The following is a 16,539-nucleotide window of genomic DNA, read 5'->3' on the forward strand; positions in this document are numbered from 1 at the left end:
CACACACACATACACACACACATACACACGCACAGTTTCCAATCTACTGCAGTCATTTCACAATGTCACAGGACGGACTAACCGGCTCTTCCGCGACATAACTGCACACAAAACCTGCGAGCGCGCACGCCGCCGGAGCCCTGACCCTGCTTTGACTCTGAGCAGCCATCAGCGCCGCAACAATCTGACCTCCAGCAGGAGAAAAGGGGGAGGTGGGGAGGCTTGAGGAGACAAAGAGGGAACGACTGAAATCAAGGACTGGTGGGAGTAAAAACAAAGCTGGCTGCACGCTCAGATTCAGCAGTGTGGCTCATCTCACTCCCGTTTGGTGTGGGCGAGGGTAAAGTGGTGAAGTCAGCTTTATTTATTAAAGATCAGTATCACAAATTTTGCCTCAAGGGGTTTTACAGTCCATGCAGTGTCCAACACGTCCGTCCTAAGACCCTGAAAAACCCCTTAATGGTAAAACTGGAAGAAACCTCTGGACGAGCACCAGACTGTGGACGACGAGTTGTGTTGAAAGCATCGTAGAAGTGCGTGACAGGGACAGGGACAGGGACAGGGACAGGGACAGGGACAGGGACAGGGACAGGAAAAGTGCCATCTTGCTTTCCCTTCTCTCAAAATGTTCACCCAGTTGATTATGCTCACGGGAGCGTCGCGTGGAGTTCGGGCAGATGGTTCACCATATTGCACACGCACCCATTTCATAACTGTAGGTGTTATTTTGAATATTCATGAATAAAAGTGGTGAAGAGAGGAGGCGTGTGTGCTGCAGAGACAGAGACGGGCCGGAGACGAGCACTCAAACCGGCTCTGTCTCCTCACTTTCAGGCCTTTTTAAGTCATCCTTGTGTTTCTGCAGTGTTATGTGTGCATACCATTGTAGTGACTTCTCTTTGGCAGGAGGCAGAGCATTCCTGGGAAATGGCTGACCCAGAATAACACACAGGCACAGGATGACTGAGCGAGCGAGCGAGCGAGCGAGGGTCCTCCACCCTTTCGTTGCCTGAGCGCACTTTAACCGCTGTTTCCTAATGGACGGCTGACATTTGGGGTGGAAAAGCACCGCTGCACTCATCGTATATGCAGCTGGAGCAGCAACGCACATGACTGTCATCACAAGAACTCATGACGCCGGCTGCCCCCTCGCCGCTCTGTAACTCCACTGTCATGTCCTCAAACCATACAAATCTGAATTTCTACCCTGCTGTCATCTCTGATCTCCCCAGGGCTCTGTGAAAGTTTTTTACTCGAGTACACAGCTCCAGCATCATCGCTGAGGAATCTCTCAGTCTGTAAAATGTCAGTTTAAAATGCTCCTCACAGCTTCCACGAGCCCTCGATGATGTCTTCAGATGGCTTGTTTGGTCCGATTGACAGTCCAAAACTTGACTGAAATCACTAATCAGTTATCAGAACAGACTGCAGTACTCAGTCGAGGCTGTACGAACAAATATGAGTACGTAGTATTTTCTGTGACTGTGCTTCTGCTCCACTCAGAGGGAAACATGGTACTTTATGCCACAAAGCAGTGCAGTGGTGGAAGAAGTACTCGAGAGCTTTACTTAAGTAAAAGTACAAAGTTGTATTATTGCTTCATAGTCCTTTTATGTGACGGCTGTAGTTCTTAGTTACAGTTAATGTTACTGAACAGGTTCAGATTTTATGCACAAAATATGAGATTTTTTAAAAATGAATACACTGGGATACTTTGAACTACCCAACAGTTCAGAACAGATGAATAAACCTAAATCCACCTCAACAGTGGGATTGTGCTGCTGCATGAATGCGTCAGTAAATGATGGAATAGAGCATCTGACAGTAAAACACCCACAGGGAGCATTTTTCTGCCTTTTCAGGACCTCCACTTTTGGGCCTTCGTGCCAGTAATGCTTGCATTCGTTTAATTGAACGTCTTGGACGCTTCGACCTGTCGTGTTTTCAGAGTGTGGTTTGATTTTATGATGAATGATCAGAGTACTTCTGCTGCCGCTCTGGCAGAGGTTTCCTTTCCCCTAAAGTCCTCCTGAATCAATCCCTTTATCCTGCTCGGCCATCTGTGTTATTTTTACTCCTCTTTCACTGTTTGAGAGTCATTGTTAGCGTGAACTCCAGTCATCCCTCCTTGTCCTTCAACCTCTGATTTCCATCTTACATGCCGCTCCTACGACCATCTGGTGCCGCGGATTCAGATTTCATCTCCTGTTCTGATGTGGGCAGACGTGGAAGTGAAATGTTTGAGGCTCCTCAGCTGAAGCTTCATGTAGCTGCATGGATCCAAACATCTGCAGCAGCTGGACTCTGCAGTTACAGTTAATGCCTCCATTGGCTCCGGCGTGCACAGTGGAACGTAACTGAGGACGTTTCAGTTTCCGCGCTCTGTGCTCACTTCATGCTACGATGCTACGCTTCAGAGCTACTGAAGCTACTTTTCACATTAAGATTTTACATTAAAAACATGATTGGTTTCTAAAATACAAAGAATCATTTGCAGGTAAACCACTGGTTTCCATCAAGCTGTGGCCTCTCACCACATGTGAGACCCAACAAGTCAAAAGTCAAATAAAGAGTTTTTTCTTCCGTCCCATCAATCATCTGACGCCCCTTCAGATTGATCTGCTGACCCTTTGGAGGGGCCCGACCCCTACGTTGAGCCCCACTGGCCTAATCTCACTAACTGTACATGAAGTATTTGAAAGTATCTGAGTTGAAGCATTGGATTCAGTGGTGGGAGAGAAAACATGGATCAGTGCCTCCCCAGCAGCTAGTGATGATGATGATTTTCATTCACTTGGTGGAAGAAGAATTCAGATACTTTACTCAAGTAAATCAGCAAAACTGCAATACTCCATTAAAAGTACAAGTCTTATCAAGGTATTATCAGAAAATATACTGAAAGTATGTCAGTAAAAGTGTTCATTACACGAGCAGATTTGACCTGTTACATTATGATATATGAGCACATTTGATTATGAGCACTGCTGAGCAGTTTGATCAGGATCAATAAGTTGTATTTTCTAAGCTGATTGTGTGTTTTGTGTGTAAAGGATGAATGTGAAAGGTAAACAGTAACTGTTGTTGTTGACTGAATGAATGCAGAGGAGCAGAAAGCTCAATGTTTCCTCGGACATGTGGAAACTCCTCTGCAGGCAATCACAGCCGACTCACTGCCGCCATCTAGTGTTCAAAAATCCAACTCCCCTAAAGAAAGCATGAAACGGGTACATAAGAAGAATTTTATTCAGTGTTAATACAATAAATATACAAAACTCAAACTAGTCAACATGCGACTGAAGGTGAAACCAGAGTGCATCTTTAAAGTACAGCAAAATTTAGAGCAAACAGCCGACGTCTGGAAATCGTACAAAACATACAAACATCCTTCTACTCGTCTTCAATAATTTCATTAAAATATTGGAGTTAGAGATGCTTCTGGAAACTTTAATTTCCTTCTCAGTGTTTCTACCACAAACCATGTTGATTATGAAGCACAGCTTAAAGCCACAGTCGAGCAACAGTACATCAAACAGGCCAAAGACTCCAAGCAGTGAATACCTGAAACTGACAGATCACCCAAAATCACAACATAAAAATGTCTCCAGTATCAAACACTGCATGTCGGCGGGAGAGGAGGCTGTTTGAAGTCTGACAGAGACGGATGCGTCCGATCGACCTCAGATTTCAAAGGAAAAGAGATCAAACAATTGATTGGTCAATCAGTTGGTCGACATGAAATTAAGCGACAATTGATTAGTCTCTGCAGCAATGCTAGCAGCTCTGTGAGGCTGTTAGCTACATGCTAACACGCTCACAATGACGCCGCTAACATGCTACTGCTTAGCAGGTATAATGTTTACAGAGGCACCATCTCAGTTTAGTGAAAATGTCTTTGAAACACCCAGTCTTTGACCATAATACTGGACGATTTGAAATCTCGAGCTGGGTAGAAATTTAAGGGATCAAACGGCAAACTTCCAGAAGTTGTGGAGATATTTCGCTGAAATCACAAATGCGAACTTCATGGAGGCGTTGGAGCAGAACTCATCCTCTGGGGAACGTGAATGTTTCTCTAACAGTAAATATCTGTTGATATTTCAGTGAGGACCAAAGCATGGACGGACCCAGCGGTCCCACTCTGCCTCACGCACACTCAACATCTTTGCTCGTCATTAGCCCTGCAGCCTACAGGGGGAGTGTTTGATACTTCACAAATGAGATTTTGGGTGGCACATCATGTTAAGGAAGTAAACCTAAACACTTCCTGAAAACAGATTCAGAGGACAGCAGAAAGTAGAAGGCAAGGCAGTGAACTGGAATGCACAGCATTCATCTTCAATACAAAGTCCCTCCACCGGGGGGCAGCAGTGCAGAAAACAGCAAAACCGATCAGAGAGCTGCTGCTTGCGCATTAACCGACAACTACCGAGAACGAGATGACCTCCGTTTGTCCAACAATAAATTAATTTAAAAAGTAGTGATTGGGCTGATAAATTAGAGGATGGCTCAGAAACACAGGAAGCCACAGAACTGGAAGGTGGTGGATGGTGGAAATGCCCAGCTACATCAGAATCTGTCTACAGAGGACAGACAGGCACACAAACATTCATTTAGTTGGCCACACACACACACACACACACACACACACACGCACACACACACACACACACACACACACACACACACACACACACACACACACACACACACACACACACACACACAAGGCTGGTTGAGAGGTGGTGGGAGTGCAGCGAGGGTCTCAGAGTCCGTGATGGGAGTGCACACGGCCGGGCAGGCAGAAGAGGACAGAAACGAGCCGGGTCCGGGTCCCCTGGATACCCGACCTCACATCAACCACCTCCATATTGTCAGGAGGTGGGGGGGCAGTCGGCTCAAGTGGAGCAGAGATGGAGGGAGAAGGGGGATGGGGGTTGGACGGAGAGATGAGCGAGCTCTGCGGGCCAATCAGATCTGCTCCTTGAAGGTTCCCTGCGCAGCCCTGGAGGCGGCATTAGCAGCGGCCGCCTGGACCGTCTTGTTGGACATGACGCCTGTTGCGAACTCCTGCTGCGCCCTCTCGAAGCTGGCGCCGGTGGTCCGGTACATCGCGTGGACCTGATGAGGATGAGGAGGGAGGAAGAGATGAATTACATCTGAAGGGACTTTAATAGAGGTCACTTAATCTTCCTCTTTGTTTGTTTTGCGTCTACCTTCTTGAACATGATGAGGGACATGACAGCCAGTGAGGTAAAGAGAGCGGCGATGAGGATCATTATGATGCCCACCGGGACGCTCCGGTTCAGGCCGGTCAGAGCTGAGATCCACCCGCTACAGACAACAACGTCATTACAGGGTCAAGTTACTGAGGCTTGTGTCAAAAATCATGTTCTAATCATTGATGCTGATTTGGTAAGAGCACTAAAAATGACTGAACATTTAATTTCACGTTGCTGTGTCTCTTCTCGTCCTGCCTTCTCACCTGGCGCCCCAGCCGGCGATGCCGATGCACTGCAGAACGTAGACGCCAAACTGACAGATGTACACGAAGAAGAAAACGAAGAACCTGAATGAACTGTCGCTCCTGCAGAAAGAGGGAAAACAGGACATGAAGACCACAGACGACGGAGCGGAGGAGCTCTTTGTTCGCACGTCCACGATGAACACGCGTGTGAACATGTACCTGAACGCTCCGTACAGCGGTCTGTACCAGCAGACGAAGGAACACGGCGTGAAGAGCATGAACCAGAGGATGGACAGGCCGAAGTCCACCCCGCGGTAGGCGTCCACACAGAACCAGGCCAGGCAGCCCACCATGTTCGCAAGCAGCGTCCCCGTGTGAACTGAATATGAGCAGGAGGAGGGAAATATGTCTCTGTGTCTTTAATATTGTCTCTTTACCTCCAGTCGGTACGGGACGATACCCGGACAACCCCAAAACACATGATCTGCTTTGTTTGCATCTCGTATCTGACAGTGCTGCACGCTCATATTTCAACCTGTAACACCGCGCAGGAATGAGAGCAGAGCACACAAATGCACATTTAATAATTCATCATTACCATGTTCATGGGTCCTCAGAGCGACTGCACGGCTAAAGGCGCCGCTCGCTAACGGCCTGTGAAAGTGAAGCGCTTTACGTCCCGGCGTGAAACATGACATCCGCCTGCTGGTCGGGGGCGGCGCCAATGTGTCCTCAACATCTTCTCTGCTTCGGCTCGGAAAGGAAATCCAGTTCGCTGGAGTTACTCCAAGGAATTCATCAGACAGCGAGGAAACGAGCCAGGGAGAAATGTGAGCGTATCCGAGCCGACCTTCACGCCATCATCTGACCGAGTCACTGCAGCGGCCGCATGACGGCACCATGTGACCATGTGCCGCCGTCACGCGGCCGCTCAACGTCACCTGAACTACAGAAGGGAGCTGTGAGTGAGCAGCAGTTGGGGGGGGGGGGGGCGCGTTATCATGAGCAATGTGACGCGGAACGATCCTGATAATCAACGCTATGAATGACGACAATGAACATGCCCCGCCACATTAAAAGCATCAGAGAGGTAAGATGACTTCAAACGGATTCTTTTGGGGATGTCTTTGTTCTCTTCACTCACTTCCTCCGTGGACAAATTCGCTGCCCTGGGACGAACACGTGGCCATAAATGCAGCGGCCATGCTGCACATCAGAAATAAAGGCATAAAAGCAGCCACTCACACATCCAGAGGTAATACATGATCTTGACCGTCTTCTGAAACTCTACGGGGATGTCCACGGTGATGTCGTGGTAGAAACATGGACCCACGGGGAGCATCTCCGGGAGGGGCGGCCAGTTGTTCTTCCTGCCTGAAACAGGACGAGACGAGCCGTCAGAGAAATGCGAGATCAGGGTTTCCATCGCGCTCGTCAGGAAGGATTACGGACTGTCGCTCGAACACATGTTTTATACTAACCGGCTGCCTGGATTCTTGTGAGCATGTTAACAATTAAAACACCTTTGAGTAAACTCATCTCATGGTTGGCAGTGAGATGAGGCAGTTAGCTTAGCTTAGCATAACAACTGTAACAGCAGGGTGAACAGCTGGGCTGGCTCTCTACTAATGAACCACTATTACTATCCACGCCATTTCTTTGCCGGCTGCAGTACCATTTCGAGGTGCTGGTGGTACAGAGCCAGGCTAGCTGGTCCCCCCTGCTTCCAGTCTTTATGCTAAGCTAAGCTAAGCGCCCCGTCTGGATTGGATTTTTGGGTGTGGACAGCTGTGATCTGACACTGACCTCCTGAAGCGCTGAGCGACTGCATCTCTCGCTCACGGCGGTCCAGCTCTGCCGCCTTCCTCTCCAGCTCCTCCTGTCTCCTCAACAGCTCAGCAGCTCCTCGCGACTGCTCCTACACACACACACACACACACACACACACACACACACACACACACACACACACACACACACACACACACACACACACACACACACACACACACGCACGCACACACGCACACACAGGTTAGAGTACAGCAGTGTGTGTCAGGCTGTCTGCTCGATGACTTTTTTTCTACTTTCGGAATAAAAATGTGGACGGGCAGCACCAGCAGGAGGACAGACATCACAACAGCATGTTCCCGGGAGCAATGACTAGAAAGGAGGCGCACCGTCACAAGTTATTTCTCTCTGTGTCCCTCGGAGAACCAGCCTCCTGCAGAGCGACTTTTCTGTCCACAAACTCAGCGTGAAACCAGCTGTCATGTTAACGGGTTTTCTGCCATCGACGCTGGACTGAGCCCATGAGAAGAGTCTGAGTCTGCTTCCTGATGCAGACCGACACACCGCGTGATCAGCACAGGGCGATGTCTCTCAGTGGACCACAGAGCAGAAAGCTACAGGAGATGAGGCTGTTTTTGGCTGGACGAGGTCTGGTCGTGGTCAGTCCTACCTGTGTCTGAGGCTGTGAGTAGGCCGGAGGCTCCTCTGTGGGTTTCATGATGGCGGGCTGTGTGTTGATGGCGGGTGCTGCGGTCTTGGGCGCCATACCTGCAGGCGTCTGTGGAGGAAACATGCAGACAGACAGGTGTTTGCCTCCAGTTCATCAGGATCTGCAGTGCTGAGCTTCTGAGTTTAACGTGGAGGCTAAAAAACATGAGACATGACTTCTTCTTCTTCTTACATTCAAATCAAACAGGTCAGCTTAGCGGAGGATTTTAAGTCCAAGCATGAAATCACTCAGTTAAAGCTGCAGAGTGTAAAAGGCAGATCAGTGTGAAGAGCACTCGTATGAAAGAACAACAGAAGAAACCTAAAAGCGAATGATTGGTGACTAAAAAACATTCTTTAATGTGGAGGGAGGACAGCTTAAGTCGCAACGCAAAAAGGTTTTAACAGAGCTCAAATGTTCACTTTCTGGCTTTTAACCACATCTCGTGCTCTTTTCCTTTTTATTTCCTTTTTATTTAGTTCTCAATATCCATCATATATTTTAAGACTACATGATTTTAGTTAGCAGTACGAACAAGAGCTAAATAATGAACTGGGATGGACGAAGAGGATTTAATTCAAAGTGTCCATCATATCCTCATGGCTCACTGTGTGAAAAGCAGAAACAACATGAATGAACTCACTGGTTCAAAGTACAAATACTCACCGGTTTGCCATCTGCGAAGGGATTGTACTCCTCCAGCCCTGGAGGAGCAGCCTGTCTTACCTGTGTCACTGATGGATCCTGACAAAACAGATTCAAAAAGACCTTATGAGAACAGAAACAAACATGAGATGCACATGAAAAGCTCAACAAAGAGTGAGGAACAGTCTTGATGTATGTTCCCTCGTGTTCTTACCGAGGACAGCAGCAGAAATCTGCACAGTGCCAGTAAAATGGCACATGTGAGCGTAAAAAGCCTCCATTATTCTGTCACATCAAGGCCAAACAGGCCTATAATTCAATACTGCCAAAGAAGGGATGATTCCAATAATTTTCACAGGAACATGTCTATAAATAGTCCACCACTTTTGGGGGGGGGGGGACATACAGAGAGCCTTTGTGGTTTTCTGCACTGGACACAAAACCTGCTAAAGCACTTTCTGATCCTTAAAAACACAAGAAAATCAAAAGGTCGGTGTTCACAAACGCTCATGAACGTCAGTTTGAGTGTGCAAAGACACAAAGTGAACTAAAACACGGAGCTGAATATTCAGGAAAGAGCAAACTTTCAAAGCACAGTTTAATATCCTCCTGCAGCCAAGCTACAGTCACACACCTGTATCTCATGACAAGCTTACCATCAGCTGCTGTCCGTCTCGCACTACTTTCATTCAAACCGCGGCTCAGATTAACATCCAGTCTGCATAGTCCTGCAGTCCTGTCCTCATCCGGTCTCTGTCCTGTCCTCTCGCTGTCTCCCTGACTCTTGTTCTGCCGAACGCACAGGCTGAAACTTGTCACCAGACCAGGGTCATCAATATTTCAGGCTATGTGTTTAAAGTTTAATGTCGCCCTGTTGCCCAGCCAAACAAAAACATGCACATTCCCCGAGTGTCGAGTTTTCGTCCTGAAATCTATACTCTCAGTGGTAAAAATCAAAAGATGGCCGTGCACGCTCCACTTGTTGCATGTGTGCAAACTGATCTCGTAGACATGGATTTCCTGTCGCCTAACGAGGCTCGAACCAGCAAACTTCCATCTCCATGACGCAGCTGACAATAAAACAGACATTGTGCTGCGTGATCTGCTGCACAAGTCTCAGCGGCCGATGACACTTCATCCCAGACTTCAACACTTTGCACGCTGTGCTGTTTAAAGGTGGAGCTGCGATATGCAACACAGAGCCGGGTCAGCAAAGAGCACACCGGCAGGACTCCACGCTCTGAACGCAACTCACATTTCATTAAGCTGCTAATAAAACACAACGTGACATCTGTACTTTCTTTTGCTAAGGAGCATGGGAGACTAATCCCTGTGATTAGCCTACATGGGAGAAATAGGTCAAAACAGAATGTGATGCACGGCTGGGAGATGAAATTCAGCAGGAAAGGCACCACAGGGGATCAGATCACCACATGTCGCCATGATGCCACCATATGATTTCATGAAGAATTGAAGATAGCTCGGAGGAGGGAACAAAGCTGTTTCTCCTCAGGCCAACGAGCGCGTGCCAGCGAGTGACAGACGAACGGCAGGACAGCAGGGGTTCGCTGGACACGTCACTATGTTAATGCGGCTCCGTGAATAATTCACCTTCCACACGTCTGTACCGTCGCACTGTGCCGTCAGCGCCTTTCACCGCCTCGCACCGAGCGAGCAAGATGGTGGGATGACTTTTTACGTTTCTGTGACACATTACAGCCTCGAAAAGGGGAGGAATCAGGAATATCTGTGTCTGAGTATCGGCCAATTACAGCAAATGAAAATGAACAGTTGATTACCTCATTTAAATATTAAGCGTGCTGATGACAGCTTTACAGATGTGAAGACTGCTCTGCTTTTCTTTGGATAACATCTGAATTTAAGGAATACTTTGCTCTGTCTGATGGAGACATCTTTAGAAATCATGTCCGGCTACTTATGATGGGCAGAAACAATCTGTTGATTATGAACAGATAAATCATTTGGCCTGTAAAAATATCAGAGGAAACAGGTTGATGCTCATCACAATATCCTACAGCATTTATTGTTATTGTTCTACTATTATTTTTGGTGCAGGCGGGGCAGGGCTGCCACTCTGATCATTTCCATTATCACCTAATCTGTTCATTATTTCCTTCATTCGTCTTTGGCCCATAAAGGTCAGAATAGTGAAAAACAGACTTGCTGATGAAAGATTTTTGATGCAGATTTTGATATTTAGGAGTGAATAAACAAACATCCAAATAAAATCAGACAATTATATCACTGCCACAATCAATTTTCTTTACACATCCCCTTTGCATAGAAATAAAAACAGCTGATGAGATTCCTTTAAATTTTCCTTTTTGACAATGCAACGGTGGACAGCACAGGACATGTCCCAGCTGTCCACTCCCTGGTGGACAAACTATGAACTGCTGGCACTATTTCGAAACATCTTTATTTCAGCTTCTTGTCATTTAACAGCTGACGTTGGTCTACACTGATCTGATGCTGTTTATTACATCCGCCTGACTGATTTCTCAGGTGGCTTCTAGTTGAAAATGTGCATCACAGTTTCCTAAATGACAAACTGACGAGTTCAGAAAACTCATTTAGTTCGACCAGCAGTCCACAGCTCAGAGGTATTCACTAAACTATCACAGGAGAATATGTCACAAAAGCTAATAATCACACCTGAGTGGCAGGAAGCAGGGACTTTTCATTGAAGAATCAATATTTAATCAATCAGTTGTCAAAATAATCACTTGACTAATGAGTAAATCTGATCTTTTCTACTCTAATGAAAACGCTAATGAGCTTCTGGCCTGGGGCCCATGTTCAGTACACCTGATATGATGAGACAGAGGGAAACACCATCTTCAGGCTGGCTGACGGAGGTTTAAGGCTCAAGAGGACATGATCAAATGCATGCTTTCACCATGACTGGACACGAGTGTGTGCACGAGGCCAGCAGCAGGAGGCATGACAGTCATCTGTCCCAGAATAATCCCCTAAAACCCTGCACCTCTGCTTGAGTTGGTACTATCTGTGGCTTGTAGCAGAAAGTCCATAAAGTGACTCTAATCTAATTTCAGACTCACACTGAAAAATGCAGTGAATGTCCAAAGTATGGCAGCGCTGAGTCAGGCAGAGAAATCTACATGCATGAAAACAGGAACAACATTTTAACACCAGAGATGTATTTCCTTAAAAACAAAGGTGTGTGTGCTCCCTTTGTAAGTCCGTCAGACAGCCGGAAAGTTAAATCTGAAAAGTGCAAAGAGAGCAGAAAGAAAAGCACAGAGTCTCTATAAAAACACACAAACACACCTGACTGAAAGCTAACACCTGCTCGATCAGCAGGAAGGCTAACACAAGTCATTGAACTAGCTAACACAATACCTGCTACCTTTACGTCAGGTCACACCAGTCAGGCAAAGAGTGAAAGTCTCTCACTAAAGCCGACCAATAAGTGCTTTAACGTCTGTTTTCAGTTGCTTTTAATATCTTTAAACTCAAATATCTTTACCACAGCTGCTTAACACAGAACAACCAGAGCCCGAGTACTGTTAACCCGTTACTAATGTGAAATAACGCAGATGCTAACGCTAATGCGGCTAACGCTGCTAGCTAACGTTACCTGGAAAGGGTTGTTGAACTCCGGGTCCGCGAACGGATTGCTGTCGAAATCCGACATTCTCCAAAGGGGATGTGGGTGGTTTCCGTTAAACGTGTTCCAAAGCTAACAATTGTGAGAAAAGTTTGAGATGGCGACTTGAAAGAAACGACTCGGTTTGAGGTGGACGCGACAGATGAGACGGAGGTGAAGTCAACTGTTGACTGTGTCCAGAAGAGATACTACTGAGGAGGAGGATTGGTCACCAGCAGCGAACCAATGAGACACAAGCACACGCCGGGCGGAAGTAAAGAGTCGTCACTTCCTGGATCCAGAGGCGGAACTTAGTACATGTACTTAAGTAGTTGAGCACAAACTTTAGAGGTACTTTTACTTCTTTTCTTTTCTTTTCTTTTCTTTTCTTTTCTTTTCTTTTCTTTTCTTTTCTTTTCTTCTATTGGCAAATATTTTCATAATCACTGAAATCATTTTTCATCCAATAGGTTATTATAGGTTCAGATACCCAGCAGTGAATAAAATAATTAAAGTAAGCTCCACCTTTACCAGCTGCAACACTAAAGTGATGAACACGTTAATACAATTTGTCATCAATATTATTAAATACTAGATGCCATGAAAATACGACTGCCACAGAAAGTACTATTGCCGATATTCTTATGAGGAAAAACTACTAATGACATATGTTGTATTGCACTTGAGAAATACTAGTCTGTGTATATGCACAATATATACAGTTTCTAAGAATACTGTTACAGTGTAGACAATAACTAATATTTTGCACATTTGTGAGAAATATTCAACAACGTAAAAATCACGTTGTATTTGTAATTTCAGTTAAAACGGTTTTTCCGTATGACGAGTTCGCAAGTTTTGACTTTCTCCCTCTCTGGTTGCCGTTGTTACCTTGGCAACACAGCGGCTCGGGGCGTTTCGACCATAGATCTGTGATTCTAAACGAGACGTCAGTTTGTACATTAACGGGCGCCGTAAGACTTCGTACAGAGTGCGTTCTAGTTGACGCAGATCTGTGCGCTGTTTGCGGCTGGAGCGCTGTCATGTGACTCCAGCTTGTCCAGCTCACACTTCCGCCACTGCGTGTAAAAAGTTGGTTGAAATCTCGGAGAAGTTTGGCTTCGGCGGAACTTTAAACGCGACGTTACAGAAACGTTTCCAGAAGTTTCTGCGCCGTTTTTCAGCCGGAGGAGGAGCGGAATCCATTAAGTTTTTTAAACGCTAAGCATGTCGACGAGCGCCTTGTACAATGACCAAGGAGGAGCGGAGGCTGCCGTGGAAGCGGGTCAGGAGAGCACCCCGACCTCCTCCAGCACCGGAGCTGCCTTTGGACTCTTCAGCACGGACTTCAAAAAGTAAGCTAGCTTAGCGTGTGTTCCGTCTGCTAGCAGAATTGCTAATTTGTGGTAAGGTTGGACGGTTTTGGAGAACTTTGTGCGGCTAACGTCCAGCGTAGCGTACGCCGAAAGAGGCCAGAAAGAGTCCGCATCGTCAACAAGCTCGGCAGTGATGGCGACTGACGGTTAGCCGTTAACTAGCAAAACTGTTATGGATTTTGATCAGTCTCTGGGCCCTTTTGGATAACTTTTGTCTTGTTCTGTGTGTGTCAGCGTTTGTCCGAGTAGGAAAAGCAGCTTCAGGTTCAGCTGCAGGATACAGTCTGAAGCCAAGGAGAAAAAGTGGAAAAATGAACATTTTCCCTTTGCACTGCACAAACTGATGATTTAGGAGAGTCAACCCGCCAAGAAACGGCTCAACAAAATATTTCTGGTGTCCAGATGATCAAAAAGAAACGGCTGTTGGCAAGATTGATGAATTTCCGTGGAGGTGAAGAAGTTCTGAAGAGCTGCCAGTGAAAGTTGTTAAGTTGACTTTTCATGGCATCGCGTGGAAATGTGAATACTGCACTTACGTGGTTTCTGTGGATTCATGGTGTCCTGTGAAGCCATGCAGGCTGCCCATAGTTATATGCTTCTTATACAGTTTGCATCAATGCGCAGGAAAGGTCTAATTAACGTCAGCTTCACTATAAAACTCATTAACCAGTCCATCAGTTTCTAGTCACTGCTCTGTGCTTCATAGAAATGTGCACAGTAGTGATTTTCTTCAGATTTAGCAGAATTGACACGCGGGCTTGCGGCTGAATGGCCTCCGCAGGTCTGTACAGTGCTGGAGGATGATGGTGCTGAACACATCAACACAGCAAAGTGCGATTTTATCAGTGAGTGTAACATCCATTTCTTTCCATTTCTCACCAGTCAGACTCCCGTTAATGCACATACTGACAGTTACTCACAGTTACTGAAGTTTTCCACTCACAAATGTTGAAAACAACCAAGTGCCAACCGACATGCCTTAAACCTGCTGTCGTAAAATGAGCATACACCTGCATACCACATGGAAAGATGCTTTGGACTGGGCTGCCTTATCGTACAGTAGTCAAACAGAAAGATGAGAGCACATGCAAAACATCACTGGTCACTGCAGCAAAGACCGGGGAACAAGATCTGCTTGCCTCACCTTTTGTGTTTTTTAATAATAAACGTGTGATGGGCTCTCCGTGTGAACAGGTTTGTACATTAACCTGTTAAGATGTGAAATGTACAGGCTGCTGTTGTGGAGGTGCGACCAGGTTTCTGCTTGTGACCAGTGGTTTATTGTTTTCAGTATCATGGTTTACACACAGTGTTTGTGTACAGAAGACGTCTTAGCAGCTGAAATTAGTTTGTAGCTCACTTCTTGCTTCAAAGTGGACCATTAGTTTATTCAGACATCATTGTTCAGACGAGAGAGAGAGATTTTTTTATGGCTGTGTGAATGTGGGATTGAATTTGGAAAGCAGAAATGTCTTTGTTTGGACCTTAAGGTTTGTCTTAAAGGCCTTTCTCTTGAATATATCTGCCTTTTCTAAGCCTGGGTCGGTGATTCTCAGTGTTTTATTATGCTTGAGTGTGGATGGATTAGAAACTGGGATCCTTGCTTTACAGTCAGTCTGAGCCGCTTGAATTCCTCAAGACGTGGGACCTTTCTGGACCTTTCTGGACCTTTCTGATCTGGGTGTCCAAGGCTTCCTGTGCTCCATGCAAATATCACATCACAGTTAGCTTCTGCATTAGCTCAAAACCATGTAAAACCAACCTTTCACTGGTATAAAACTGTGTTGTCAGCATGTTTTGAGTTTCATCTCAGAAACCTGCCACTAGAGGGCAGCCAGTCCTCACCGTGTCCACCCTTTGCATTTGTAATTTACTTGTAAAATCAGTTTAATGCACTTTGAGTGGGCAGTTAGCAAAGCACACACCACACTAGCTCCACAGGTGGAGATCGTAGCAGCTTAGCACTCAGTGCTTTTATATGGTCAGTCCAACTGGATGTGTAGTCAGTAAAAACCTGAAATCTGGCAGCAGAGCGAGTGCGGCTCCCCTGCAGCGTCTCGGCTTGCTTTGAGCTCTGTGTGCAGCATAAATGTCATTTTGATGACGTTCTTTTCCCATCGTGCTAAATGCTGCTTCTTATGCTAAAGTGAGCCTCTAAGCTGTCTCACATGACCATCTACCCAGCTAGGCGAGGCGAGGTCATATGTTTGCCTACCTCCAAGCCAAAGTGGGAGATCAGAAAGAGAGCAGAGGGGCATGAATGATGCTTCTGTTTGCACGTCTGCCTCACACAGTTCACCCTGCCTGAGCCGTGCCAAGACAAGAGTCTGCGTCTCATATTCGTGCCGCACACAGGCTTTGTCCCCCTCAGCAAATTCAAGTTAGCCCCAGCTCGCTTCCATAGTTGTGCTTTTGTTGATTGAAATTGTTGAATGTTTGTCACATGAGAGGGGCACAAACAACATTCCTGCAATGTTCTGCAGACATATAGGCGTCATCGTACTGACGGAAAGCTCCGTGCCGGACCTCATCCAGGCGTGAGTCATGTGACGCATCGTTATCTGTGACTGGAGAGGTGTCCGCTGTGGCCGAGTGCTTTGGCTGTGTGGATTTGTTGTGTGAACACTGTGATTTTGGGCTGCATTAAAAGTAGATTTTTGCTCTTTAGCTCTGTTTATGTCGGCACATTTATTAATAATATCCAGTCCAGGGCACGTTTGACTTTCAAGCACTGAAAGGTTTGCAGTCTTTCAGGCTCACCAGGAAGTGGAATCAGTGTTGTTTGGTTATTGGTCACCGCCCACTCGTTATGGAAGTGTCACAACCCATGAAAAGCCTGTTTCTCTGTGTGCTTGAGTTATTTTTTTATTTTTTATTTTCTGACTGCTCACCTCACTGCAGATGTATTGTGCTGCTGTCAAAC

The 16,539-nt window shown here is 46.4% G+C and overlaps 2 protein-coding genes across 3 annotated transcripts in view; one reads left to right on the top strand and one right to left on the bottom strand.

Moving 5' to 3' along the window:
* Positions 1 to 3,220: 3,220 nt before the first annotated feature.
* Positions 3,221 to 12,467, bottom strand: LOC139349116 (secretory carrier-associated membrane protein 1-like). 2 transcript variants are annotated; one of them, XM_070989634.1, is made up of 9 exons: positions 12,232 to 12,467; positions 8,631 to 8,708; positions 7,926 to 8,033; positions 7,271 to 7,382; positions 6,710 to 6,838; positions 5,684 to 5,843; positions 5,483 to 5,584; positions 5,214 to 5,331; positions 3,221 to 5,118 (listed from the first exon to the last, which is right to left on the bottom strand). In XM_070989634.1, exons 1-9 carry the CDS (start codon positions 12,286 to 12,288, stop codon positions 4,969 to 4,971), a joined length of 1,014 nt encoding a protein of 337 aa, XP_070845735.1. In that variant the 5' UTR covers positions 12,289 to 12,467; the 3' UTR covers positions 3,221 to 4,968. The 2 variants fall into 2 exon arrangements, with proteins under 2 accessions (XP_070845735.1, XP_070845736.1); XM_070989635.1 differs by lacking the exon at positions 12,232 to 12,467 and adding an exon at positions 9,266 to 9,379.
* Positions 12,468 to 13,302: 835 nt separating this feature from the next.
* ap3b1a (adaptor related protein complex 3 subunit beta 1a) overlaps positions 13,303 to 16,539 on the top strand; it is a 46,944-nt gene continuing 43,707 nt past the window's right edge. The window contains exon 1 of the mRNA XM_070989542.1: positions 13,303 to 13,595. Coding sequence (XP_070845643.1) covers positions 13,468 to 13,595 — 128 coding nt within the window. The 5' untranslated portion in view covers positions 13,303 to 13,467. The remainder of the gene's footprint in view (positions 13,596 to 16,539) is intronic.

This window comes from Chaetodon trifascialis, chromosome 20 (genome assembly GCF_039877785.1).
Source record: "Chaetodon trifascialis isolate fChaTrf1 chromosome 20, fChaTrf1.hap1, whole genome shotgun sequence".
Lineage (NCBI taxonomy): Eukaryota > Metazoa > Chordata > Actinopteri > Chaetodontiformes > Chaetodontidae > Chaetodon > Chaetodon trifascialis.